The sequence below is a fragment of the Esox lucius genome, chromosome 6, assembly GCF_011004845.1.
Source record: "Esox lucius isolate fEsoLuc1 chromosome 6, fEsoLuc1.pri, whole genome shotgun sequence".
Classification (NCBI taxonomy): Eukaryota; Metazoa; Chordata; class Actinopteri; order Esociformes; family Esocidae; genus Esox; species Esox lucius.
The window spans coordinates 17,307,575-17,332,587 of record NC_047574.1 but is presented as its reverse complement, the minus strand read 5'-3'; the positions used below and the strand labels follow the sequence as shown (position 1 = coordinate 17,332,587).

General features: G+C 42.2%; 3 protein-coding genes across 8 annotated transcripts; 1 reads left to right on the top strand and 2 right to left on the bottom strand.

Moving 5' to 3' along the window:
- Positions 1–359: 359 nt before the first annotated feature.
- On the bottom strand, positions 360–5,403 carry LOC105010574 (fibronectin type 3 and ankyrin repeat domains protein 1). Its single transcript, XM_010869954.3, has 11 exons — positions 5,099–5,403; positions 4,358–4,538; positions 4,141–4,265; positions 3,658–3,739; positions 3,042–3,116; positions 2,870–2,935; positions 2,556–2,721; positions 1,216–1,359; positions 997–1,074; positions 867–911; positions 360–780 (listed from the first exon to the last, which is right to left on the bottom strand). The coding sequence occupies exons 1-11, from the start codon at positions 5,109–5,111 to the stop codon at positions 730–732; spliced, it is 1,026 nt and encodes a 341-aa protein (XP_010868256.1). The 5' UTR covers positions 5,112–5,403; the 3' UTR covers positions 360–729.
- On the top strand, positions 5,008–14,599 carry dhx32b (DEAH (Asp-Glu-Ala-His) box polypeptide 32b). 3 transcript variants are annotated; one of them, XM_034292710.1, is made up of 12 exons: positions 5,008–5,166; positions 5,950–6,114; positions 6,433–6,626; positions 6,998–7,370; positions 7,487–7,720; positions 7,815–7,908; positions 8,014–8,163; positions 9,990–10,181; positions 11,863–12,003; positions 12,196–12,386; positions 12,517–12,707; positions 13,588–14,599. In XM_034292710.1, exons 2-12 carry the CDS (start codon positions 6,010–6,012, stop codon positions 13,760–13,762), a joined length of 2,040 nt encoding a protein of 679 aa, XP_034148601.1. In that variant the 5' UTR covers positions 5,008–5,166; positions 5,950–6,009; the 3' UTR covers positions 13,763–14,599. The 3 variants fall into 3 exon arrangements, with proteins under 3 accessions (XP_034148601.1, XP_019903110.1, XP_010868283.1); XM_020047551.2 differs by lacking the exon at positions 5,008–5,166 and having other exon boundaries at positions 5,490–6,114; positions 9,990–10,130; XM_010869981.3 differs by lacking the exon at positions 5,008–5,166 and having other exon boundaries at positions 5,490–6,114.
- On the bottom strand, positions 14,539–24,598 carry edrf1 (erythroid differentiation regulatory factor 1). Of its 4 annotated transcripts, none has more exons than XM_010869950.4 (25): positions 24,098–24,598; positions 23,054–23,262; positions 22,888–22,954; positions 22,653–22,778; positions 22,353–22,477; positions 22,096–22,249; positions 21,896–21,991; positions 21,264–21,385; positions 21,022–21,133; positions 20,768–20,915; positions 20,556–20,667; positions 20,329–20,440; positions 19,918–20,193; positions 19,355–19,426; positions 19,109–19,268; positions 18,572–18,763; positions 18,255–18,455; positions 17,760–18,008; positions 17,402–17,628; positions 16,982–17,140; positions 16,688–16,837; positions 16,390–16,543; positions 16,162–16,277; positions 15,836–16,005; positions 14,539–15,195 (listed from the first exon to the last, which is right to left on the bottom strand). In XM_010869950.4, the coding sequence occupies exons 1-25, from the start codon at positions 24,197–24,199 to the stop codon at positions 15,033–15,035; spliced, it is 3,774 nt and encodes a 1,257-aa protein (XP_010868252.2). In that variant the 5' UTR covers positions 24,200–24,598; the 3' UTR covers positions 14,539–15,032. The 4 variants fall into 4 exon arrangements, with proteins under 4 accessions (XP_010868252.2, XP_010868254.2, XP_010868253.2 ...); XM_010869952.3 differs by having other exon boundaries at positions 17,760–17,978; XM_010869951.4 differs by having other exon boundaries at positions 19,133–19,268.
- Between the last annotated feature and the right edge of the window lie 415 nt (positions 24,599–25,013).

Below are 25,013 nucleotides of genomic sequence, written 5' to 3'. Positions count from 1 at the left end.
TAACCAGTTAGTCTGTTATGTAGAGGGATGGGGATACTACTGGTTATGGGTTGCCAAGCTAAATGGTCTGCCGTGTTTTTTTGTTTTGGTCTGACTTACAACAAAAGTGCACTTCTTTGTTCTTTATTTACCAGGTAGAAATGCTAATAACAGATTCCTATTTCCAGCACTGCCATGGGAGCAATTAGGGTTAACATTCTTAATAAGGGACAGAATAACTTGGCTGTTCAACCTTCAGGTGAGTAGAAATGTAATTTAACTGTAAAAATGTATTACCTTTGTATGTGTAGTAAACACAACCAGGCACGCTTTTATCTGATCTGTCCAAACAAAATAATCATCAAGTAGACCATCACACATTGATCATTTACAGCTGTATTTGGAGGCTGGAGCTGTATGGCCAGTATGGTCATGTTAAGCCATGCAGAAAAACACACTGCTATTGCCAAATCCCTTTTTGACTTCTAAATAAAATGTAAATCATGCAAAATGTAACAAAACATAAAACTATCTATGCTTTAGTCGATTATTACATATTAACATACAAAAATTTATTAAACTCCTTTACCAAGCTGGGATTCCAGTGTAAATTGGAGTAACTGAACATTGATATTGGAATTAGATACAAGCTTATGGTATTAATTACATTTACAGTGTGATACCAAACTTAACAACAGTCATTCACCTAGAGTATTAGAAATGAAAGATACTGTCCACCTAAGCCATTTACTAGTCGACTAGACCATGTCTCTTCCGTCCTTCTAACAGACTGATGATATTCTGTAGGGGGAGGGAGAATGATCAACAACAATTCATACATTCACCACATAAAACACAACAGGAATGTTTATGAAGAAATGTGTTACCTCTCTCCCAAAGGCTTTTGCCATCTCAGCTGCCCCTGACCCAAACTGCAAAGGCAAAACTGTCAATTCCAGAATAATGTAAATTGAATTGGCTCTAACTGCAAGAAACCACCCTATTAGTTGTCTTTACCTCATTCTTCACATGGTGGTCGGCCCCGCTGTCCAAAAGCAGCTGCACCAGCTTCTCGTGGTTGTTTAACACTGCCACCTACAAGACACATCCGTTATAGTCAGATGACCTTTCCTGTCACGTCCTATTTCCAAGAGTCTTGCTGACTTCGCAGTTTGCACCATGAGTGACCTTTCAAGTGGCACGGCAAAGATTTATGCAGGAGAGATTGGCGTGTACCATAAGTGGTGTCTTCCCATCCTTGTCTTTGGTGTTGACATCAGCCCCAGCTCTGATGAGGAGAGAAGCCACAGCTGAGTTCCCACTGACAGCTGACACTCTCATCAGAGGAGTCCAGTGGGAAACACTGTCCCTAACATCCAGCTGAAATCACAATTAACAAGCTTATATAAAAACAACTACTAACAGTGTCCCCCACTCCCAGGTAGGATTCCACTTTCTGTGGACATGGAAATAATACTGGGAATTAAGACTGAATGATACAGTGGGGATGAATCCCAGTTTAAGGCACTTCCAACAACACGTTGTATGCTTTCCTGGTTACTGTATGTGTTCGGCACTTTTGCTTCCACTGCTTTATTTCTGAATACATTGGACCATATTTCACAGTTAAATAGATGTGTATATATATTATTAGGCTATATAGTGATATTTCAAATGCAAACGGATGATTATGTTGGTTGATTCCTACTCTGCTAGCGCTCCCATTACCTGCACTGTTTACCTGTGTACACTGTGTCATCCTTGAAGTGTTGGATGAGCAATTTGAAGAACCAACAGTGTTCTTCTGATAACTTTTTGGTACAATGTCAATTAGTGAGTTTGTTGTTATGTGCCCTTTTGTTAGCATGTACTAGCGTGGTACCCTGATTTGGTCACTGGCATTTACTGTAGTAGGCTTAACAAGGGGAGACACAACTCGAAGGCAGCAGTGAATTATAATACAAAACCTGATTTGTAAATATACATTTCTGTCAAACAGAATTAACCCCAACATGTACAGCACCAGTCAAAAGTTTGGACACCCATTCAAGTGGGTCTAAAATTTTGACCGGTATTATATGTTTGATTCAAGATGGGAAGTCCAAAGTCTAGGAATCACAACTCTTTCATATATAAACAGTCAATCCCCCCATTTTAGCGGACCAAAAGTTATTGGACAAATGAACTATTCTAAATAAATCTGTTATATTTAGTACTAGGTTGCAAATGCTTTGCAATCAATGATTCCCTGAAGTCTGTGACCCATATCATCAGATGCTGGGTATACTCCATGGTGACGCTCTGCCAAGCCTGTGCTGCAACTATTAATAACTTCCTGTTTGTTTTCAGGACATTTTTGCCTTCAGTCTTGTCTTCAGCTAGTGAAATGCATGCTCAATAGGATTCAAATCAGGTAAGTGACTTGGCTAGTCAATAAAATTCCAACTGATTAATTCACATGGAACCAAATTATCCTAAATTACTTTGTAACAACACCAAATAGTACACTACAAGAAATGCTTACTGGTACTTACTGGTAGGAAATAAAGTATTATAAATCCCAAATGCAGACTCACCTCACAGCCATCTTGGATCATGTAGGCTATGACAGCTAGGTGTCCTCCATCGGCTGCCCAGTGGAGGGGGGTACAACCCCCCATGTCCTGGGACTGCCACGAGGCACCAAACTTCCTTAGGTACTTCACTATGTCCAGATGACCTGAGAAACATGCCAGCATCATACTGACATAGCCACAGACAATGGTGGTATTGGGGGTCAATCAGAAAACAATATTATTTTCCTTAATCCACAATATTTGTACTGCAAATGTGAGGAAATGGTACTCGGTATGCAAAGGTCAAGTATATAATACCATATTTGTTTGCACACCTGTCTTTACCGCTACCATTCTTTATATTTACGTCTGCACCATTTTCTACCAACCTGTGGACAAGTCTGAAAAAAAGATAATCAAGTTAATGCATGCATAATGTTGACAATTGTGATATTATTCCAGTATTATTACATGAATGCGAAAAACAGTCTTCCTCTAGGGTTTTACCTGGTAAAGCCTTTCTGTGCAGCCACCAAGAGAGGAGTGAAACCGTGTTTGTCTTTGACATTCACATTGACTGTCCTAGAAAATTAAAGCATGATATTCAGGATACTCAAATGTTTTAATCCAAGTTTTGAGAGATATGGTTTCTTGCATTTGTGTAGACTTGGTTGTTAACTTAGATTAAAACTCAGAAAAAAATGTGACCCAGTTTTTTACAGTACTGCCACTTACGCTGCCGCATAATAACATTTCCTAGATTCTTTGCAGGAATTTGAGTTTTTAAAGTAGAGGTGTCCTCAGCCACATATACAAGTACATAACAGAGCATTAAAGTGTCACCAAAACAAATGTAAATAAATGCAAGATTACATTTGTTATTAAATGACAAACATTAATGATCATTTTCTGTGTCATTCAGCATCACCTGCAACTGGACACTGACATTTCAGCAGATGCTTCTTTCTATAAATCCAGAATGAAAACTGTACCACAAAACCCAGGTTAGAACCTATGGTGGCTGCTTTAATCACATAAGGTGTACTTGCTGATTGGAGTCTCAAGAATAATATCCTGTATCAGGTTCACATTGTGTAGGTAAGCCCATCTGCTCATTGCTCACCCTGACTGCAAGACTTTGGACACCTCCTCTTCATCATTCATGTTGACAGCACGATGGAGGTTCTTCCCACTCATAGGCTCACCTTAATGGCAATATATTACTATAAACATAAACTCCTCGATCTTGAAATCTAGCCTCCCTTCTATGTAAAGATTTCAGTTAAAGCTTATTTTCGCATGGGTTACAACAATCCCAATGAAAATCCTGACACTCCCTCCTACGTAAACAATCACAGGTGCATATGGTTATATACTGTAGCTGTGGTGGAACGCTAAACTTAATCATATTAAATGTGTGAAGTAGTTAAATTTTTAGTTTTGAAAAAAAAAAATCTTACCGATATAAAACATCTTCCCTCAGCTAATCACAAAGGATGTGGAATTAAAATAATATTAGCATTAGAGTCTTGAAAAGGGCTACAAAAACATGTAACATTTCGATGCGTAAATTCTAAGAGTACTGGTTAGCATACAGTGTACCCACGTGTGGTGGAGACAGACACAGCCGGACTGTAGAGGGACTCCCCAGTTGGTCTTGTGATTCTCAGTCTAAATCGGTAGAATGTGCTGGGCTCCAGGTTTTCCACAGTGTGGTGACTGCTGTACCCGCTATGGTGGCAAAAGCAGTTAGCCTATTCTCAGATTATATCAATTTCGCAGACAATATATTCTAAAGCATTACAATAGATGGATATACTCACACATAGATAGTCCCATATGTGTGTGATTTGGGGTCCATTTCCTCCACAGAGAAGCGGGTCCATTTCTCTGGTGGGCCTGTCCGTGGTCCATTCTCCTCTATCTCCCAGCTCAGCTCAATGCTATGGTGACTGACTTTACCAATGACTGGAGGACTTGGTGGCATGAAAGGTTTAAGGCAGCCTAAACAGCATAAAAAATATTTTGAATATACTAGGAATATACTTTAAATCAACTGAAATGCTGTTTTGAATCATGTACTATAAGTATACTATCAATGAAATAATTGGGTGTATTTTAACACACATGAGCATACGTATTATTTAAATATTTATACTTACAGTAAATACTATTAAAACAATTAGCTACCAAGTAGATCGTTGGAACTAATAACCCCCCGACCGGGCCTATATTGATTTAGCTAAGTCACCTTCCGGAGTTCAAAAACCTAAATAACAATGTTATTAACATTTATGGTACTGTTTCCAGATGAAATGACAAAGTATTCATGTTGATTAAAGTATTTTTTATTCAAAGAAAAATAAATGCCGGGCGGTAGTGGAAAATGTATTGCTAGCTAGCTACGTGTAAGCTACAGAACTGTAGTACACGCAGATAAAACGTGGTAAGAAAGTTCGCTAGCTTGTAGGAGTGCTGTACTGTGTACTGTAATAGTACGTATTATTATTATGATTTATGCATGAAATCGAATTACTGTGACGTTTAAAGCAAACATGACCTACCTGGATTTGTCATTGTCCGAGGAAAGATTTAATTACTGGAAATACGGAGTGACATCAAGTTTCACCAGGTAACGGTAACTGATAAAGTAGTTAGCTAGCAGCGTTTGCCGGGCAAGTGAAATATCCGCTGTGATTTGTTTTGAAACCTTGGTGGTTGCTATGGGAACAACATTTCGTAAGTGCGGTAAAAAAGTAGGTGTGGGAAATTATTGGACTACCCGGATAATAATGTGTTGAAACCTTATTTATACAGTCTATGGTTGAAACCATTAAAGTCAGTAGGTGAAACATGCAACAACAACATCGTAGTTACGTTGGCAGACCGTGGGGGTTTGCAAATCCAGAGTTGTATGACACCCACGACCAGCCAGCACTTCACACAGTATTATACTCAAGAGTAAATCGTAAATCGTTCACTAAATTGTCTAAAACATTCCTCAATTTATTGGGCGCGCTCTACATTTCACTATTTTAGTCCTCAGCTACTTTATGTCTTGTCGTCTGGACACTGGTCCTATAGATTAATTTGTTGCGGGACTATTTTTTAGAGGATTACAGTAGGTCACCACATGACCATTCTGGTCTTCGAGCTGGAGCGCGTTTCATTCGTGTCGAGCGCAGGGCATTCGTTCGCAGCGATTGTATTTAAGCAGTTTAACTGCACAAAATACAATTTCTTTAAATAATTTTTCTAAGTTCTGCGTGTGTAATCGCGCGTTTCTCAATTTGGGAAGGAGTTATCCTCAACCATGTCGCAGGTCATTACCGGAGATAAGTATTGGGAGGATAGAGTAGCATTCGAAACAGAAGGAGCACGTCACGAACATATAAATGATGATGATGTTTTGCAGCTCAATCAATTTGACGGACTACCCTACTCCTCTCGATTCTACACATTATTAAAGGAAAGAATGGATCTACCAGTTTGGAAAGCTAAGTGTGATTTCATGGACAAGCTGGCCAACAGGCAGTTTGTTATTGTCTCTGGCACTGCGAAAACTGGCAGGAGCTCTCAGGTTAGTTGATTACTCTCATCCTCTAATAATAATAAACATATGTTTGTGATACGCCGAATATAGGTTGCGTGCAAAAAATATATATAATTTAAACTGCTTTTTTTCTCCCATTCCTTTCATGGATGAATGGAAAGTACTTGAGATGATAGATACAGGGGAATCTTCCTTTAGCCCAGTTCTACACCCAACCAGTCAAATGCTTTTACTTCTGTGAGAAGAACCAGTGTGTGAGTGAAATTGGGGATGAAATGCTCTCATTATGACGGAAGGACGTAATCGTGGCAGTGTTTCATGTTCTCATCTCCCCATGCCGTTTAGATTCCCCAGTGGTGTACAGAGTTCTGCCTGTCCGTCCAGTACCAGAACGGCATGGTGGTGTGCAGTCAGGTCCACAGACAACATACAGTGGATCTGGCACTGCGTGTAGCTGATGAGATGGACGTCAACATCGGCCATGAAGTGGGCTACAGCATCCCACTGGAGACATGCTGTTCTGGTGACACTGTCCTCAGGTCTGTAAACACTATTACAAACATCGTTCCCATCCTACTTCTCCCACGCACACTTATATCAGCCCACTTTTTGGCGGCTGTTTGACCAGTTAACAAAAGACCTCAGGGGCCTTTTGTCAGGGGGCTTTGCTGCAGCTGCCCAGCTTTGCTCTGACCATATGTCACGTTCTCGCAGCTCTAACTGCCGTCCATCAGCCGGGGAACAAAGAGACAAGACAAGTTAAGAAAACAGGGAGCCAGGGAGTTCTTAAGAATACACTGACTAGACTGACTACTAGATTAAACGACGGAGGCACAAAGCAGCTATACTGTCAAGGTGTTTGTGGGTGTTGTTCATGTGTTTGTGCTAATTTTCTTTTTGACCACTACAGGTACTGCACTGATGACATGTTGCTCAGAGAGATGATGTCAGACCCCATGCTGGAGCACTACGGTGTAGTCATAATCGACCAGGCCCACGAGAGGACGGTCAGCACAGATGTCCTGCTTGGCCTGCTCAAAGAAATTGCGCTGCAGAGGCCAGAGCTCCGTGTGGTTTTACTCACAGCTACACACCCAGGCCCCAAGCTCCTAAACCACTACAGAACTGCTCCACTGATCCAGCTGGAGGAAGTGTGTTCAGCAGAGGTGGTGTATACTGGTACCAGCCACAAGGACTATTTCTGCTCTGCCCTCCGTCTAGTCCTGGAGATACATCACTCTCAAGAGGAAGGGGATATAGTCGTGTTTTTGGCCACAAATCAAGTACGATGTTCTCTAAATGTAATCTGATCAACAGTCTGGGGGTGTACGAGATGTAATGCCAAGACAACTGTTGCTTCGACAACAATCATCAATCTTTTTTCCTTTTGTTTTCTCAGGAGATAGACCTTGCCCGCGATATCCTCTGTCGTGAGGAGGCCGATATTCCCCCACATCTAGGGGAACTTCTCCCTATCTCAGTTTACCCTGGGCTGGCTGGGTCTTTGCCCATGACGGGTGAAGAGGAAGGCCGGTGCCGAAGAGTCTTCCTCACCTCCAGTCCAAATGAAGACCTCTTTTGGTCTGTGCACACTTTGAACTTCGTTATCGATGGCGGTGTACAGAAAAGAAGTGTGGGTAACTTATTGCCAAGTTGTTATTTTAAGCGAATAAATGATAGTTTTGGTGGTTCATTTACGTTAATTGTTGTCTATGCTTATGTTATAGGTTTACAACCCTAGGATCAGAGCAAATTCAGTCGCCATTCAGCCTATCAGCCGGAGTCAAGCAGAGAGCCGCAAACAGCTGGTTAGACCAACAGGTATTACAAAGCCTAAAATCAGTTAGAAAGTCCAGGGTTGTTCAAGACAAATACACAACTCTCCAGATGGTGTTCTAGCTAACCTGTGTGCATAATTTCCTCCAGGGAAGACTTTCTGTCTATATCCAGAGGACACACCCCTGCCTAGTGAGACACGCCCACACATCTTGGAGTCAGATATTACATCCACAGTGCTCTTCCTGAAGAGGATGGATATTGGGGGTCTGAGCCACTGTGACTTCATGGACAGGCCAGGTATGGCACGCCAGGTTGAATAAGTATAAGCTTTTTGTTGACATTTAATGTATCAAAATTAATGTGGCAGAACAGCTAAATCTATACTCAATGGACTGGTACAGCACATAAGTACAATCTAAATTACAGCCGTAATGAAAAATGCAATGATGTTCCTTGATTGGTGGCATAACACCATTGTTATTTTGAAACTATGTTTCTGAGCTCCATGTGTCATTTAGACACATTTCGGGTTGAGCTTAGTTAGTTTGGCACTTGTGTCTGACACAGACAGGCCTGTTTCTGTGTTCTTTTGGAGGGTGGCGAGCCGTGCGTTAGCGAAGCTGACAAGCCTTGTTCCACGCCTATTGTTTACAGAGCTGACCTGCATATCTGAGGTCTGTTGCTAGCTTGTGTCCATACACATGGCTCCCTGTGCCTAGTGATGCAGCAGAGTAGCTACAGTGACACTCAAATGTATAAACCCTCTTGGACTTTTCCACATATAATTGTGTTGCAACATGAAATCAAAATGGATTTCATTGGGAGTTGATCCTCACAAAAAATATCATGATGTCAAAGTGAAAAATGAAACCTAGAAATGTAATACCAAATCATATAATACAAAATAATATATAGCGTGAGTGTTCACCCCTTTTAATCAATATTATCCAAATAGACAGCCATGAGTCTATTTGGATAAGTCTCTACCAGCTTTGCACATCTGGACACGACAATTTATGCCCATTCGTTTAGCAAAATTGCTCAAGCGCCGTCAAATTGGATGAGGACATTTAGTGAACAGCCATTTTCATTCTTTCAACATATTCTCCATTGGATTTCGGCCTGGGCTCTGACTTGGCCACAGGACATTGACTTTTGCAGTATTTTTTAAGCCACTTCAGTGTTGTTTTGGTTATATGTTTGAGGTCGTTGTATTGCTGGAAAATCTTCACCCAAGTCCCAGATCTCTTGCAGACTTCAGCAGATTTTTTTTCAGGATTTCTCAGTACTTTGGTGCATCCATTTTGCCCTCTGTCTTCATATATATTCTTGGCCCTGATGCATAGAAAGCATCCCAATAGCATGATGCCTCCACCATCATGCTTCACAGGATGATGTGCAGCAATAGGCTTGCGCTAAACATTTTACTTAGCATTGAGGTGTGTCATAGCAAACAGGGATGAATACCTATGCAGTCAATTATTTTCTGTTTTGTATTTGTAATTAATTTACAACAACTCATAGATTTTATTTTTTACAATATGGGCTTAAGGGTTGATCAATGGCACACCTAATTAAATACATTTTGATTTCAAGTTGTAACACATTTTTATGTGGAAAAGTTGAGTTATTACAAACAATATTTGAACACTGGTCGGATGTGTTCAAATATTTTGTGCATAGTTGTGTTTAAGCCCAGCCAATGATTTCATGATCATGTGCAGCAGGGCATTGTGGGCATTCAACTTTAAGCTCCAGGATTGGATTCCATTCAGATTCAGCATGTGTAAAATGGGTTTGAAATGTTAGTATATTATTACCCTCATTATTATTCCTATTGCTGTTGCTATACTGTTTCTCAGATTTGGACTGTTAGGATAATTAACATTTTGCCCTATATGTGGTTTTTCTTGTTGTTAAACTCAGTGTTACATACAAAAGTCCCAGTGTAAATCAAAGTCTCTCAGTATATTTATTTAGCAATGCGATGTACAACTGATATAAGAATAAATTATAGTTTTCCATGCTTGACAGTTATACTACCATATACAACATCATGTTTTTCAAGTTTCAGAAACTTGAAGGCCCCTGTCATTCATGCCCAGTTTAAATGATTCTCCCAGATCCGGAGTGTCTGATGCAGGCTTTGGAGGACCTGGACTACCTAGCAGCCTTAGATGATGACGGGAATCTGTCTGAGATCGGCATCATCATGTCTGAGTTCCCGCTGGAGCCACAGATGGCAAAGACACTACTGGCCTCGTGCGAGTTTGACTGTGTCAACGAGGTGGTCACCATCGCCGCCATGCTGGCCGGTATGTAGGACCTGAAGTTAGCGTCTTTGGTCTTCATACCACATTATGCGTTACTGTTAACATCGAGACTGCCATGCTATCGACCGTACTTGCAAACATCATACAAAGTGAAGACACCACTCATCTCAAATACACTCCACTCCATAGGTATTTGGACATTAAGGGAAAACTTTTTTGTTTGACTCAGTATGCCAGCATTTTGGAATTGAGTACAGTTTCATATTAAGCCACAGGTGAGACAGACAACTTTTCTTTGCAGCTGTTTTCATACACGTTTTAGCATCTTACTGAGGTGGTTTAAACAAATCACAGACAATTCCCAAAAACAAATCTAGTTTGAAGCAAAAGCATGCATCTCACACACGGTCTTAAAATAACAAAGACATCTGTAGCATGTCAGAAAAAAATAAAAAGTTGTATTGTTTTAGCTTTGACACTACTACTCTTTACTGTAGTTTGCTTTTAATCTGTACCTTTGGGTGACTATTCAGAAATGCTCAGTGGATCAATATTCCCTTTTAGCTATTCCCCAACACCTTGACAACATTTACCCAAGTAATGGAGTAGATATCTTGCAACAATCTGCCTTTAGACAAATCAACATTTGAGATTTTTATCAGTCTCTCTCCTTTCTGTGCCAGTCATTATCAGTTGTCAGCAGTCCATACATAAACACCATATCACCAGGGGATGTCCTTAAGAATAACGTGTATATATATGGATTGTTAATAGATATCTCCTTCATTTTTGGGGCAGATATTCTCATGATGCTGGGAACCACTGACCCACTGAGCATCTCTGAATAGTCACTTCAGCGTACAGCTCAATAATCCGAACTAGGAGTTTTGTTATATACCAGCATCAAATAACTGTAATATTGGCATTTAAATTAAAACATATAATACAGTTCAATATTTCACCTGGTATAAGTGTATTCTTTTAACCTATTATAATGTGTGAGATTTTCTACTTTTGCTTCAAATGCAAAGACACTCAAAACACACTGTGTGATTCTGATTTAACCACTGCTGTTAACCCAATATAGTTAACATTTACAAATAATTTATGTTTCTATAGTAATTGTAGTGTAATACAGCTTTTTTTACCCTTATTTTATCATGTAAGTTGACAGAACACATTCTCATTTACAGGAACTACCTGGAAATACAGTAGTTAGAGTTGTCTGCCTTACTCAGGAACAAAGTAAATCTAGCAACCTTTCTCATATTGGTCAGATACTGTAACCATTAATAGTGTTCAATGTTAATGTACTGACTCCTTCTGTCACATGTGATGGAAATCAAAAATCTATCCAGTAGAACTCAGTGTTAGACAGAGGCAAAATACTCTCTGCACAATAACAGTTTTATTAAACTTGCAAAGAGAGAGATATCATAGCAACAAGGTTACCAGTAAAATGTCTCTGGGGCACAGACCAGAAAGGCCTCATTTTATATAGGCAAGAAGGCGTGACAACATCTAACAAAATAGATGACCTTTGTGCAAAACATGTCTATCCGGTCTCAGTCAGCCTTGTTCCTTTGATTAGTTTGGCTCTCCTTTAGCGCAACTTGCATTTTCCTACTGTCTTAATTACATGGATTCAGTACTTTTCAATGGTCCAATTAATCAATACATCAGCTCAGTAAATTTCCACAACACATCGTTGCTAATCTTTCAGCACCAAACTGTTTCCTGATCCCCCGAATGGAGATGAGGCTAGAGGCCTCTCAGCGTCACCTGAAATTCCAGCATCCAGAAGGAGACCACTTCACTCTAATCAACATCTACAAAGCTTTCAAACAGAACCAGCAGGAGCCCTGTGAGTTTACATTGGCATACACGTTGCCAGCGTGAATACAACTAGTTTAAAAAAAACTGTTCTGTGACATTGGCCTTAATCTTATTATTATTGATTGGTGTTTTCAGTTTGTACAACCTTAAGTTCTTCTCTCTGATTGGTGTTTATAATTTATATAACCCTAAGTTGTTCTCTCTGCTCGGCGGCATCCAGTTGTCAGTGTGGAGAAGTGGTGTCAGGACTATTTCCTGAGCCTGTCTGCCCTGCAGACGGCTGATGCTATCCGCTCTGAGTTGACTGACATCCTGAGGAGGATAGAACTGCCTGTCTCCATGCCTTCTTTTGGCTCCAAGGGAAACACCCTAAACATCAAAAGAGCACTGCTAGCAGGCTTTTTCATGCAGGTACGGCCTATATGTTATGTTTGGGTTTTTACCCTCTGGCATTGGCTATTTATTTCTACTACTCAGAGACTTTAAAAGCACCACCTGCCATTTGCATGAAGTGATTATAAAAGGCAGATATGGTTTTCAGGTGGCGAGGGATGTGGATTCATCAGGGAATTACTTCATACTGACACACAAACACGTGGCCCAAATCCACCCCCTCTCTGCCTACGGCACCAAGACACCCAAACTGGGCCTGCCTGAGTGGATCCTCTTCCATGAGTACACCTTCTCCGAAGACAACTGCATCCGCACCCTGACCCACATATCACCAGAGGAGTAAGTGGAGTAGTGCAAGATGTCCTTTAAACGGTCCTCAGTTCCTGTAATACGATTATCCAATATTGTGCTATTGCAAAAAAAAAAAAAAAAAAATCATATACCATTTAATAGCATACTGAAACAATTTGAGGTCACGACAGTAATGTAACTGCGCTAGCTTCACTGCAGAGGGGGTAAGGTGGATCTCCACCACCACGGCAAAGCAGTTCTGGTCTATATTCTGTATCTGTGCTAGAACAAGTTCCCCCGCTAACACACTAATCCCATAGGAAACACTGAACTTCAGATGTTCACATCAAAGAGAGAGAAGGGTTTCCAGAATCTGCTTTCCCTTTTCGACCAAGCTCTTCACCACTGAACATAGAAAATCTGATTGTAACCGGAGGGGGGTTTGTAATCCTGCCATCCAGTATCAGATGGTTAAAAGGGGATTAAGGATAGCACTGCTTGAGTGTTGGCTTAATGGGGATTGTTAATGACAGGAAGCTTGGCAGCCCTTACGTGATGTTTTAGGGGATACACTCTGAGATCTAACTTTTTAATTGCAGTGAATGTTTACCAAATGGTGCCTCTGGCAACATATTTTCCTTTAAATGCCCTTTTGCAACAGAGTTGCTGGATTCTGGAAAGAAAATCAATTTCAGTCAACTGCAGTAAACATCATCAGGATATTCTAATTTTCTAGTCTATTATTTCAAACTAATTTAAATCCATACTCTCAACTACATTTTTAGTTGCTCTGTTTTGACAGCTGAACCAATGTTCATGTACTGTATAGCGAATGAGATAACATTTACTGCATGAATTTGAAACCAGAACTGAATGAATGACATTGCCCATCAGATTTGTTCATCAACAATTCTCTCCCTCTACCCAGGTTCATTCAGATGGCTCCACAGTACTTCTTCTACAATCTCCCTCCAAGTGAGAGCAAGGATATCCTCCAGAACATGTTAGACAAGGGAGCTGAACACTACAAAGCAAAGAAGATTAAAAAGAGCCCCAGCATAGAGAGCATCCCAGAGGTCACAGCCAGTTGTATTATACAGTGATTATAAAGGCCTTGGTTGGGTGTGTTAAAGGCCGAAAGTCCCCCCGTCATTCCCTTATGGATTAGATGATCATTTTTGTCCATGTTACCCTTTGAGTCGTGGAAACTTACAGTAGAATAATGTCAATCGCAACTTGCAAGGTATCAGTTTGATAGGGTTATGTTTGTTAATCGCTGGAATTGCATTAATATGTTAGGGACAATGAGACAACCGTCTGGTCTGTTTGCCAGGGTTAATTGTAATTGTACTTAGCCACCCTTTTTAGTAAATGTATATCTACAGTCCTAACAAACTTACACTTTAATGAGAAACCCACAAAAATACATGTTTGTGGAGGGCTCAACTTTAAATACCCCTGCCGTTAACATTTCAGGCAGTCCAAAACCCAAAACAGATTATCTATACCAGTTTTGAAACATACATTAAACTAGACAATCCCAGTAAGGTTTAGGCAGTGCATGGAATGGTTGTCCCAGACACTGAGGTACAGAGGAGCTGAAACAAAAGCAAAGAAAAATTATTTGGGTTTGTTGCTCCATCTGCTATGTAGAGGATTGGGTGAGGTGGGGGTGACCTAGTTCAGTAACAAGAGCATTACGGTATTGTAACTACATGAGGCATTACAGCACCATGTGACCTCTTTAGTCCTACTCACTTCCAGGCGCTTGCCAAGATCCAGGGCCTTGTATAAACAGATAGAAATAGGTTGGACTGCTTGGCATCAAGGCTGGTGATGTGTAGTCGTGTCAATACCAATGTGAACCAAGACAAGGTGATCAGAAATATCATTCAAACTTTTATTTCAAATCAGGGCAAACATGCTGGCGCACATTCAAATAAATACAGCAACCTGTACACATCCGTTAAATGGAGAGTTTGCATTGAACATTGCCTGCATGCTTTTGCACATAGTCATTTTGACAAGTTGTAACGTGAACTTTATTTCAGTTTCTGTAACCTGAAAATGCCTTTCTGACCCTGTTTCTTCACATCATAATTACTATAATTCAGGTTTATAAGACCCAATCCCATTAAAATAACAATACTCGAAACGTTGACACATTTGTCAATTAGTTCAGTATTTTTTTTTTACATATAGTGTTGTAAAGAGGATTTGAAAACATATTCCACTGAAAATGTGATGTGAGTAATTCTAATAAATCTGCCAAAGGAGTGAAGATATGTGGTAGAACAAGTAATAAGGCACGGCTAGTGAAGCTTTCACATTGCAGGTGTACTTGAGCAGATTTCTGTGTTATTTTCAATGCTGTCATGACGATGCCCCATGGTCACCACTTCCTGTCTGCTGGATCAGTTGTTGCAGGAGGTCGAGAAAAAGGTCAACGCGGCTGAGGAGCGGAGCAGTCTTTTCAGCACGTAGTAGCTTTGAGTAAACATTCTTATAAGTCTTCAGAAGGTCCTCGTCCTTATTGCTATTGGGAGAAAATAAAAAAATAAACACTGACTAATTCGTTTTCAATTAAAGCAATGCTAACTTTATCCTTCTCATATCCTTAACGTCATAGGGCTACTGAGATATACCTCACTCCGTGACCACTTTGCACTAACTTTACATAAGCAAAGTCATTTTGTAAAGAAACAATTGACACTTGTTAAAGGTTTCATCAGCCAGCTCTCTTTCAAACTGTCCCAGCCCACCTGAATATTAATAAGGCTTTAAGGTTAGTCTTAGGCATGAAGTGGTTATTAAAGTTGAGATGAAACAAATTTAATAAGATGGTGGTTATGAAAGTTCTCCCACCTCGAATTAAAGCCTTTCCAAACAGTCTCAGAATGTTACTAAGCTCTTTGCACCAGTAATTCAAGACTAGTACAAGGCTTAACTCTGAGCAAAGTGACAGTTTCACTGGGACAGTAGTGGCAGGACCAACAAACAAGGATTAAATGCTTAAGGGTTCTTTAGATAATAAAATGTATCTGGCAGGCGTACTACAGTGGAACAGAAGATGTTAAAAGAACCAGTAAACCACAACCAGTCTCATTCCGTAGTTTCAGTCTTTAATGGATGTCATGTTTTGTCCTAGTTTAACGTATCAGTGGTCCTGCACTCACCTTGGTTTGCGTTTCATGCCCGTCATCAGCTTGACCAGCTGCAGCATCAGGAAGGAGAAACTGGGCTCAAAGACACCAATCAGCTGCATCACTTCCTTTCTGTTCAGCCCTAAAGAGGTGGGACTATCGGCACCACTGTCAGGGGTTTCTGGCGACTCTTGGCTGTCTCTCTAGGAAAGCAAAAGACAGGGAAGAGGTATGCGACATGTTGACGGTTAGATACAACCACAGACTCTCAAACAGAATGGCACCAATTGACGTGCACTCGGACAGCGCCAACTGCCTCCGCATTGCCAGAATGTTCCAGTTCTTGTTTCTGTCTGTACCGCCGTTTGTTCCTCTAGCAGCTCTTTACGGACAAGCAGGAAGGCGTGATGAGTCTCCATCAGGATGTCCAGGGCCCCTGTCAGGGTCTTTAGCTTGGCCCCACTGCTGCTCTGACCTGCCAACACACACTGTTACTCAAACAAACCACCTTTAAAACTGAATCCCGCTTCTGACCTGGCTGGAAGTGAGTCCGGCCCCCGGCCTGGGTTAGCCTGACACACACTGACCTGCCATGGTGAACTCGACAAAGGCCACCCTCTCCAGCAGCGTGCGAAGCAGCTCACAGGGTGCGTCCTTCAGGCTGACGAAGAGGCGGGCTGCCTTGGTGTAGTGAAGCTCGGCCAGGCTCCTGTGCTGTTTCCTCAGGTGCTCATCCCCCACCTGGCACAGAGGAAACATGACAATCGTCTACGCAAACAAGACACCTGAATCACTTCCGCAGAGCTTCCTCAATCTGCGAATGTATGAAATAACTGGGTAGTTATTTGGTTTGGGCTCCAGTGTGTATCCCAGTCCAGTCCTGACCTGGTTGCGGAAGCAGCTGTGGTACATGGAGGCCAGGCGGTGGTGGATGGTGGCAGCTCTGTACTGGTAGAGGGGCTGTCGGGCCGACTCAGTCTGCAGGTCACAGTACTTCAGGGACTTCAGCATGGCCTCGGTAACTTCCCGCTCAATCTGGTCAGCCGCAGCAATGACAACATTATTACGGACTGCTGCGCTCAAATTCAGACATAGTCTGTATCGCATAGATACGTACCAGGGTGTTAGTGAATATATATTCTCCATTAATTCCATTCTCTAATAAAAGGACCAGTTCACCTGTTCCTGGGCCTTTCTGGACAGAGGAGCGTAGTCTTGCAGCAACGTGGCCAGTGTGAAGTATGTGGTGGACAGCTCCCAGTTGACAGAGTCCCACACTGCAGGGTGGTTCTCTCTGGTGGCCAGGGATCGCATAGCCCTCAGGTAGTAGTCTATAGCCTGCAGAGGGACACCGCGACTGTAAAGCCCTGATCTACTTTTAGGGGCCCCTAACATTTCCAGAAAGCACCGTGACTTTAAGATCAAGTACCTACTAAAAGGCACTGAGGCACAAAGAAACCGTGCAGAGCTGCAACAGTTTTCAAATGGACAGGTGACCGTCAAAAAGACAAGCAGATACTTTTACCCATATGCCTTTGTGTTTGTTAGAACAACGTGGCTGAAATACAAGCACACTTTATATGGGTGTAGTAGTGCTACCTTGTTGTAATAGAGAGCCTCTTCTGGGGAGAACTCTCCTCTGCTCTGGTCGTCAGACACGGCACAGTGGGCTTGGGCGCAGATCCTCATCAGTCTGCCCGTGTTGCACAGCAGCAGGGAGGTGTTGGTGCTGTCTTTAATAGCCTCAAAGTCCTTCATGCCCTTCTCAAAGCACGAGAAACTCTTCTTCCACATCTCCTGCTCAGCTACAGACACAGCCTTCTTCACTGTGAAAGAAAGAGGCGTTGGGAGGATGGGTGTGAGTGGACCCTTTCGCCAATAACTGGCATCCGTTTGACTTGCGGGCGCCTAAGGCTTTTGCCCTGCGGTGTATAACTGCCAGGTCATGTCTGACTACCTTCCTTCTCGGTCTGCATGGCGGCGGCCTGGTTCATGTAGAAGACTCCAATCTCGTTGCGTATGTTGCCCAGTCTCTTCAACACCTGGGCCAGCTGTTCTGGCCCGTGCTCCTTCACCGCCCTGGAGGTCAGCAGCTCGTGGGCCGCCTCGTAACACTTACTGCTCACGAACAGCTGGTACTCTGGGTCCGTGGCCAGGTCAGTGGCCATGTTAAAGGCTGGGGGACAGTCAGATAGGCCAGACTGATCTAATTTGTAACAACAATAAGGCACTGCTTTTTACACTGCATACGGGACACCTTGTTTAACAATCAACGGGTTATTCAGAAAGAACAAAATATTACACAGTTGAACGATGTACGCCGCACATAATGGCTCTTTGGTGGCAGGAAGCAGGGGTTCAACAAGGCACGTCCAGTGTTAAAGTGTGGAACGCTGAGACCTTTCGGGACCAGTTGTGAAGACCTAGGAATGACATGCTAGTTTCTCCTCACCCTGGCAGCTACTCTCTCTGTGGAGGCTGTGCAGCAGCTCCTGATCCTCCTTGGTCTGGTAGCTGTACTCCTCCAGGTAGGCAGCGCGGTTACTGGCGTTCTGGGCCAGCATCAGCTGGATGTCCCCACACAGGGACAGACACTGGCTGTGGAACATCAACACCCTTGGGTGCAACACACTGCTCACCGAACAGTAGGCGTCTGCAGAGGGGAGGACAAGATGGAGGACAGGTTAACACAGACGTACAGCACTTCTGACAGTGCAGGTTGACTACTGTTCCCAGAAGGCCTAGCTGGGCTGGAAAGGAGAGACTGACCGTGGCACTGCAGGGCCAGTTTAATGTAGCGCAGGGCTCTGCCGTACTTGCGCAGGTTGGTGGCGGCGTCCGACAGTACGTAGTAGGCCTTGGACGCCTTGAAGAAGAGCTGCTGCTTCATACGATGCTGCCAGGAACCGGGGATCATTCCTGACCGGGTGGGATGCTTCAAGTCCTCCTGGAATGGACCAGCTGCTCCCAGGAGAAATGGAGAAAGATAACAGAGAAGTTGTATGCATTCGTTAATTCATTCATTCGCTTTTCCTCAAATAATAAACATATGAAACAGTGTTTAGAAGCATCCGTTCGAGCACAGTTCAGCCGCCAAATGTATGGTGAGCTGAAATGAATGCAAATCCAAAGCAAGCTGGAATGGGGAGGTTCGGTGGACGTACCTATTGGTTTCATACCACTACTCTCACCAAACTCAAAGACATTCTCACTAGTCTCTGACCGAGGTTAACCACAGCCTGGGTTGGACTACACAGCCAAATGACTTGGGAAAATAGAGCAGCGTATATATCTATCCTTCAAAACCTTGATGGGTCAGTGATGGCCGACCTCTGTCCAGGAGGAGCGCCATCCCTTTCTCCACATCCTTACTCCCGTCTTCATACTTCAGGGGGATTGGGGTGTTTGGGTCAGCAGCTGGCAGGTCACTCTCCTTCTTAATGCTGCCATCTACTGCTTTCAGGCCCTGTCAAAAACAGCCAGCCATAGGGCTTGAATAACAGCATTTCTAGTGACGGCCATTTGCGTATCACTAGACTAGCGTAGTCTCACCTTTAGGACGTAGCTAAGGACGTGCCGACATCTTTCCTCCTTGTCTTGAGAGACAGGGAATGCATAAATTGGCTGCAATGGGGGAGGAAAAACTGGATTTGTTAATTCTAGACAGCAGTTGGAATATGAATATCCTTTCAACAGGCGCCATGAAAGCCTGTTGTGGGCAACAAGGAGGGGTAATTAATGTAGCTATGCAAACAGTCAGTTCATGTTTTATTTAAATCATACTTTATATAAAACATGCGCTTACAGAGCAAGAGGTTAGAATTCATGACATCAATGTGTGCTTTGTAGAACCTAAAAATCTAAGTGTCTGGTAAGTACAGAAATGTCAAATATAGGCCAAAAAGCCTTCCTAGGTAGTTTGTTGGTAAGGTGGACACCAAGCAACTTAAAGGTTTCTAACCGCTCGTTAATTGTAATCATTTACGAGATGCTCGTATCCAGAGAGATTGATTTGGTACATTTTAACTGTACCCTGCAGACTAGAGCAGAATCCGTGCCTGTACAGACACCTGATAACCACAGTCACCCATCAGCAACAAACATGGGACACTCACCCTGATCTGGTGAGTAGATTTGTATTTCTCTGGAACTGACAGTTCCCCCACTGATTTGATGATGGCTACAGCTTTGCTGTCATCCTGTGGGTCCGAAGTGGTACCACAGCAGCCGTTCTCATCACTGTCCTCTGGTAGGTCTTCTGGATCCTCTTCATCGTCACTGTAGCTGTCCTCTGAGCCCCCAGCCGGCAGGGAATCTCCCCCAACTCCCTCTTCTGGAGGCTCGTCTAACTGGAAAAGCTCTGCCAGCATGTAGTGAGCGGACGCTATAATCTGGACCAATCAAAGGTAGATGATGGTTGGAGAGGGAACTGGACAAGCACAGGTGAGGATCTGTCCATCCTGGTTGTTTACACATTCGGTCGTTCAAAACCAATGAAAAGTCTAATCTGAAGTCCAGTTCATTACCTGTGGGTGCCTGTCCTGGTCCAGGAGCTTGACACAGTTGAGGAGCAACGTTCTGATTGTCCCATAGTGCTTCCTGTTCTGGATCTTCTTTAGCATCATGTTGCTAGCCACCCTGACGGAACACAAATGCACATTCTACCAGACATAACGCATAGTCGGCTGCCACCCGTTTGCCGTCTTATACTGACTGACATGCTACGTCTTGGGTACTAGTTTCAAGGACCTACTTGTAAAGAAGCACGGCCACAGGTAGGGTGAACGGGTTCTGGCATTTCTCCTCTGCTGCTTCCTCACAGAGCGTGGTGAGGTCATATAGTTTTACAATGTCACTTCCACTAGCTGAGGTAGTACAGAAACAAGAGCATCACGTTAAGCCCTACTAAGACAGTACTGTTTTATTTTCTACATCATACAGGGCAAACAGTGTTAAATCTCCCACCTTTGAAGAGCCAGTAGGTGTGGCCCTCTTTGGTGCAGTTAGACTTAAGGAAGGACAGAATGTTCTGGGCGATGTCTTTTACAACCCTGGTTGAGAAGGTGGAGTTTTCCAGATCAGGGATGTCCTCTGTTTTTATCATCTCATATTTCTGACCAAAGAACAATCAATCAATCAGAATGCTGTTTTAATAAATGAATCACATCATGATGTCTTGAAAATGACAGATTTGTTTAGGATAGACGAGGCGTATTTACCTGGACGATGCCATTGACATGAAAGCACATGACAAGCTCTGGAACATTGCACATCAGATTGTCCAGCCAGTAGTCAATACCCGTGAGAATGTTGATTGGCTTGTTGTTATCCCTGAAGAAGATGGAAAGGTCTAGTTACTTTGCATGGAACTTATCTGTGTAGCAGGAATAAACCAAAGGAAAATGTGTATGGACTTCTATGGATTTGCCTCATTGTTTCCTGGCTTTCCCATGATTCTGACCTGAGCCGAAGGCTGACAGCTGGGTAGCGTCCTCCTCCAAAGATAGGCATATTGGACCCCACCAGCATGTGGATGTCCTCAAATGTCCACAAGATGTTCCTCACAAAGTCATTCCTCAAACCCTGTCAAAAAAATGAAAGCAGTTCATTGATCTTCAGTAAGTGCTTCAGGCGCAAAACAAGTTGAGTAGATCCCTTTTTTGGAAACGTTGCCATATGAGGTTGATCCGTGCAGCTTGGTGTCAGAACTCAGTGGATTACTAATAAACCGGCAGCAACAAGCCTCCATGAGTTTCTATGAGTGCATGTCACACTACTCTCAGATTAGGATTTAATTTTAAGGCTAGTATAAATGTTCAGCATAAGTTTCATCATCAAATCAATGGCATTATTAATCATTCATCATCCTGTAAAATGTCTATTTGGCTAACTTTTGTTAAAGTCTAAGTCAATGTTAAATGGGCAGAGATGGCGATGGGTGTTTTATTTTTGCTCCAAAATGTGCGTACATCCAGAAAATAAATAGAACTTCAATAGATAAAACCTATCAAAGAAAAATGCTAACCAAAAAAAATACAGTTTTTAATACTAGTGTTTTTTTTTTTTTTATGAAAGTACAGAGCAGTAACCTACCTGACTGTTCTCCCCCTCATTAAATAGTGTAGCTAGGTTCTGTTCTTTGGAAGCTACTTGTCCCAGTGCATATTTGCTGTCCAGTGGAGCACTTTCCTGTAAGAATTGAACATACAGACATTAAAAAAGACACAGAAACAAATGATAGAAACACACCCCCACCTCCACACACATCCACCCGTAAAGTGTGGAGTGTTTACCTCTTTGTGTGCGGCAGACTCCTCCGAGTCGGAAGCAGTGTTGGTGAAGGTAGCGGGCCAGGAGGGACCAAACTCCTCTGCTCCACACTCATCATCTCTCTCCTCTGGGTTGTCAGAGTCCGGGACAGGCTCTGCAGCTCCATCACCATTTATACTGACAACATGGAGCACAACCGTTACGATTTACTCTGGTTCAAAAAGTCACAGACTCTATTGCACGTCTTTCACATTGACAAAGAGGCTAGTGGTGAACTCACCTGTAGTAGAGGAACTTGGAAAGGATTGCTTTTTGGTACCAGTGTTCTTTACTCTTCTTTTTCCTCTGCCACTTCTGGTCTATTAGCCTCTGGTAAAACTCCTTCAGCCATGTCCAATCTCCTGTCTGTGATATGGAATATACATGTAATCAAAGATCATAGTGGATACAATCAAAGAAAAACTATAAAACAGATTTATATAACCACTAGTATGGTCATCCAGACATGTTCATTTTGTTCCCATATTTCCACATTGTGACATTAAAACAGGTTTCTTCTCCACTGGCTGTCTGACTATACCTGAGAAGACCTCATGAAGAGCTCCTGAATGTCGAGTTCATCCAGGAGGAGTGTCCTTCCCACGCGGTGGACGGCCATACTAACATGGGACTTACTATAGGGGATCTTCAACAGCTTCTTTATGTTCTGAGTACAAAAGGAAATGACACCAAACAGTCGGGATCATCAAACATGTCTGCTGCATAACTCCGTAGCAGCATAAGAAGACTGGTAGCTCTTAAACTGATACACGTACCTCAGAGTCTGACACAACATCAACATCGTCCCCAATGGAATCAATGAAGTCATAAGCCATCCCAAAACTGCAAATATAAAGCAAACGGAATGAGCAACTTGCAAAAATGTGGACATACTGTCAGGTAATACATTTAATTGTGAGGGCTAAGTAGAAAGCAACTCACCTGGAGAAAGGCTTGCTCTTGCTGCTGGACCCAAGTACAGTGGACCCTGCCGGCCCAAGTTGGGGACTCTCCCGGAGCCAGTTGGCAGGAGGCAGTTTCAGGTCCGTCTTTTCCTGTAGCAATGCATAGGTAGTGGGTGGAGGCGCAGCAGAGTACTTCACCACAGCACGGCTCTTTATTTCGTTGGTGCCAAGGCACGTCTCTGACTCCTTTGACACATTTAAGTACAAGTGGTAAGCTCACACACAACTTGATTGAATATAACAAATAGCATAATTTGGCAGTGTTAAGACAGGTAGAACAATTATGGCAAGATGACAGATTTTTTATTTTTGGATTTGTGCATTTCCATCCGACCCATGAGAGCTAAGATTATGAAAAGAGCTAGTTTTAGTGGGTATACTGTGAATACGTAACATCTGTCTGGTTTTCATTAATATTTGTTATGTTCTAAGCTGTCTAAGTAAATGTGTTAATTCTGCATAATGACCACAACAAGTGAGACGTGTGTAACATTTTGAAATTTGTGCCAATTTGTAGATTTTTTTTTTAAAGATTGCATGTATCTGTGTGTTCTGGAACAGAGAGAAAAAAGGACTTCTCTCTTTCTTGCTCTGTCACTGACATCATGATGAAAGGACACAGCTGTTCTCTGAGCTCAATTTGGAGTGTCATGGCAAGGGGTCTGAATAGTTACGCACATTAACTATTTCAGTTTTCATTTTTAATACATTTCTATTAAAATAAAAATCCACTTTGCAATTATGGGGTGTTGTGCAGATTAATGGCATTTTTGTATACATTTTAAATTAAGTAAAAAAAAAAAGTGGAGAAAGTGGAAGTGTCTGAATACTTTATAAATTAATTGTAACAGATTTTGACTACATATCAATGACTGCGAAGTTCAACATACCATTTACCAACATACAATTTCCATGCAAAAGGACTGCTTTTTAAAAAAGTGTCCACTGAAAATATTACAGAAACACATTACGAGTTGTGGTGTCACTCTGTTGTTACCAACAACACATTTGAACTGCTTACCTGTCTACCACTGGTACTGCCAGCACTGTCACCTCCATCCACTTCTTCAATTCCACGGTCTGGAGGGACGCCATCCTCTCGGTTCTCTTGAGCTGAACTCATTTTCTACCTATGCTAACGTTAGCTATTTGCTACAAAAACAAATGCTGACCAAATGATTAGCTGCCTTAGCTATTTGCTACAAAAAGAGCAAAATATTGCCTTGGTGTAGACGTCCATAGTTTGCTAACGTTAGCTGGCTGAAATATCTACCACGAATACACAGTTACAAGCTAACTGCAAGTGCTAGCCACAACACTTCTAACCCACAGAGTACTGGTTAGGTAACTAAAAGCTAGCTTCAAACATCAAGGAGCATTATTGTTCATTTGGGACGGATGATTTCAGTAGAATTAGCTAGCTAACAAATAATTATCCCCTCCTTTAATAGCATGAACATCTCCGTGTTGCAGTCTTCCAATCAGTACCTGCACCACTTGTTGACCACTTGTTGCGTTTTGCTATTGTTGACACTAGCCCACGATGTGTAAACTAGGAGATCATAGTAGCAAGGAAGCTCACAACTTCCGGGTACAAGTCGAAATAAAAGACCCCCACGAAAGAATGTGAATAGGTATACAACGAATTATTACTATATAAGTGCCTTTTAATCTAATAAAATAAAAAAAACGACAGTAGCTGTTACGTAATGGATATAACTATATTAGAAAAACACATAATATAGAAGTGTGGTTTGTGTTGTCATTTCGATTAATATACAATGTCGGTTATGCTTCACTTTGAGTCTTGTTGGTTGCTGCTAACTTTTCGGTTGTATAATTATGACCCGGAAAGGCTATTTCCTTCTGGGAGTTTACTTCCAGTATTCCAGAAAAGGCTAGAAAAGGCTAGAAATAGATAGATAAATTCAATAAAT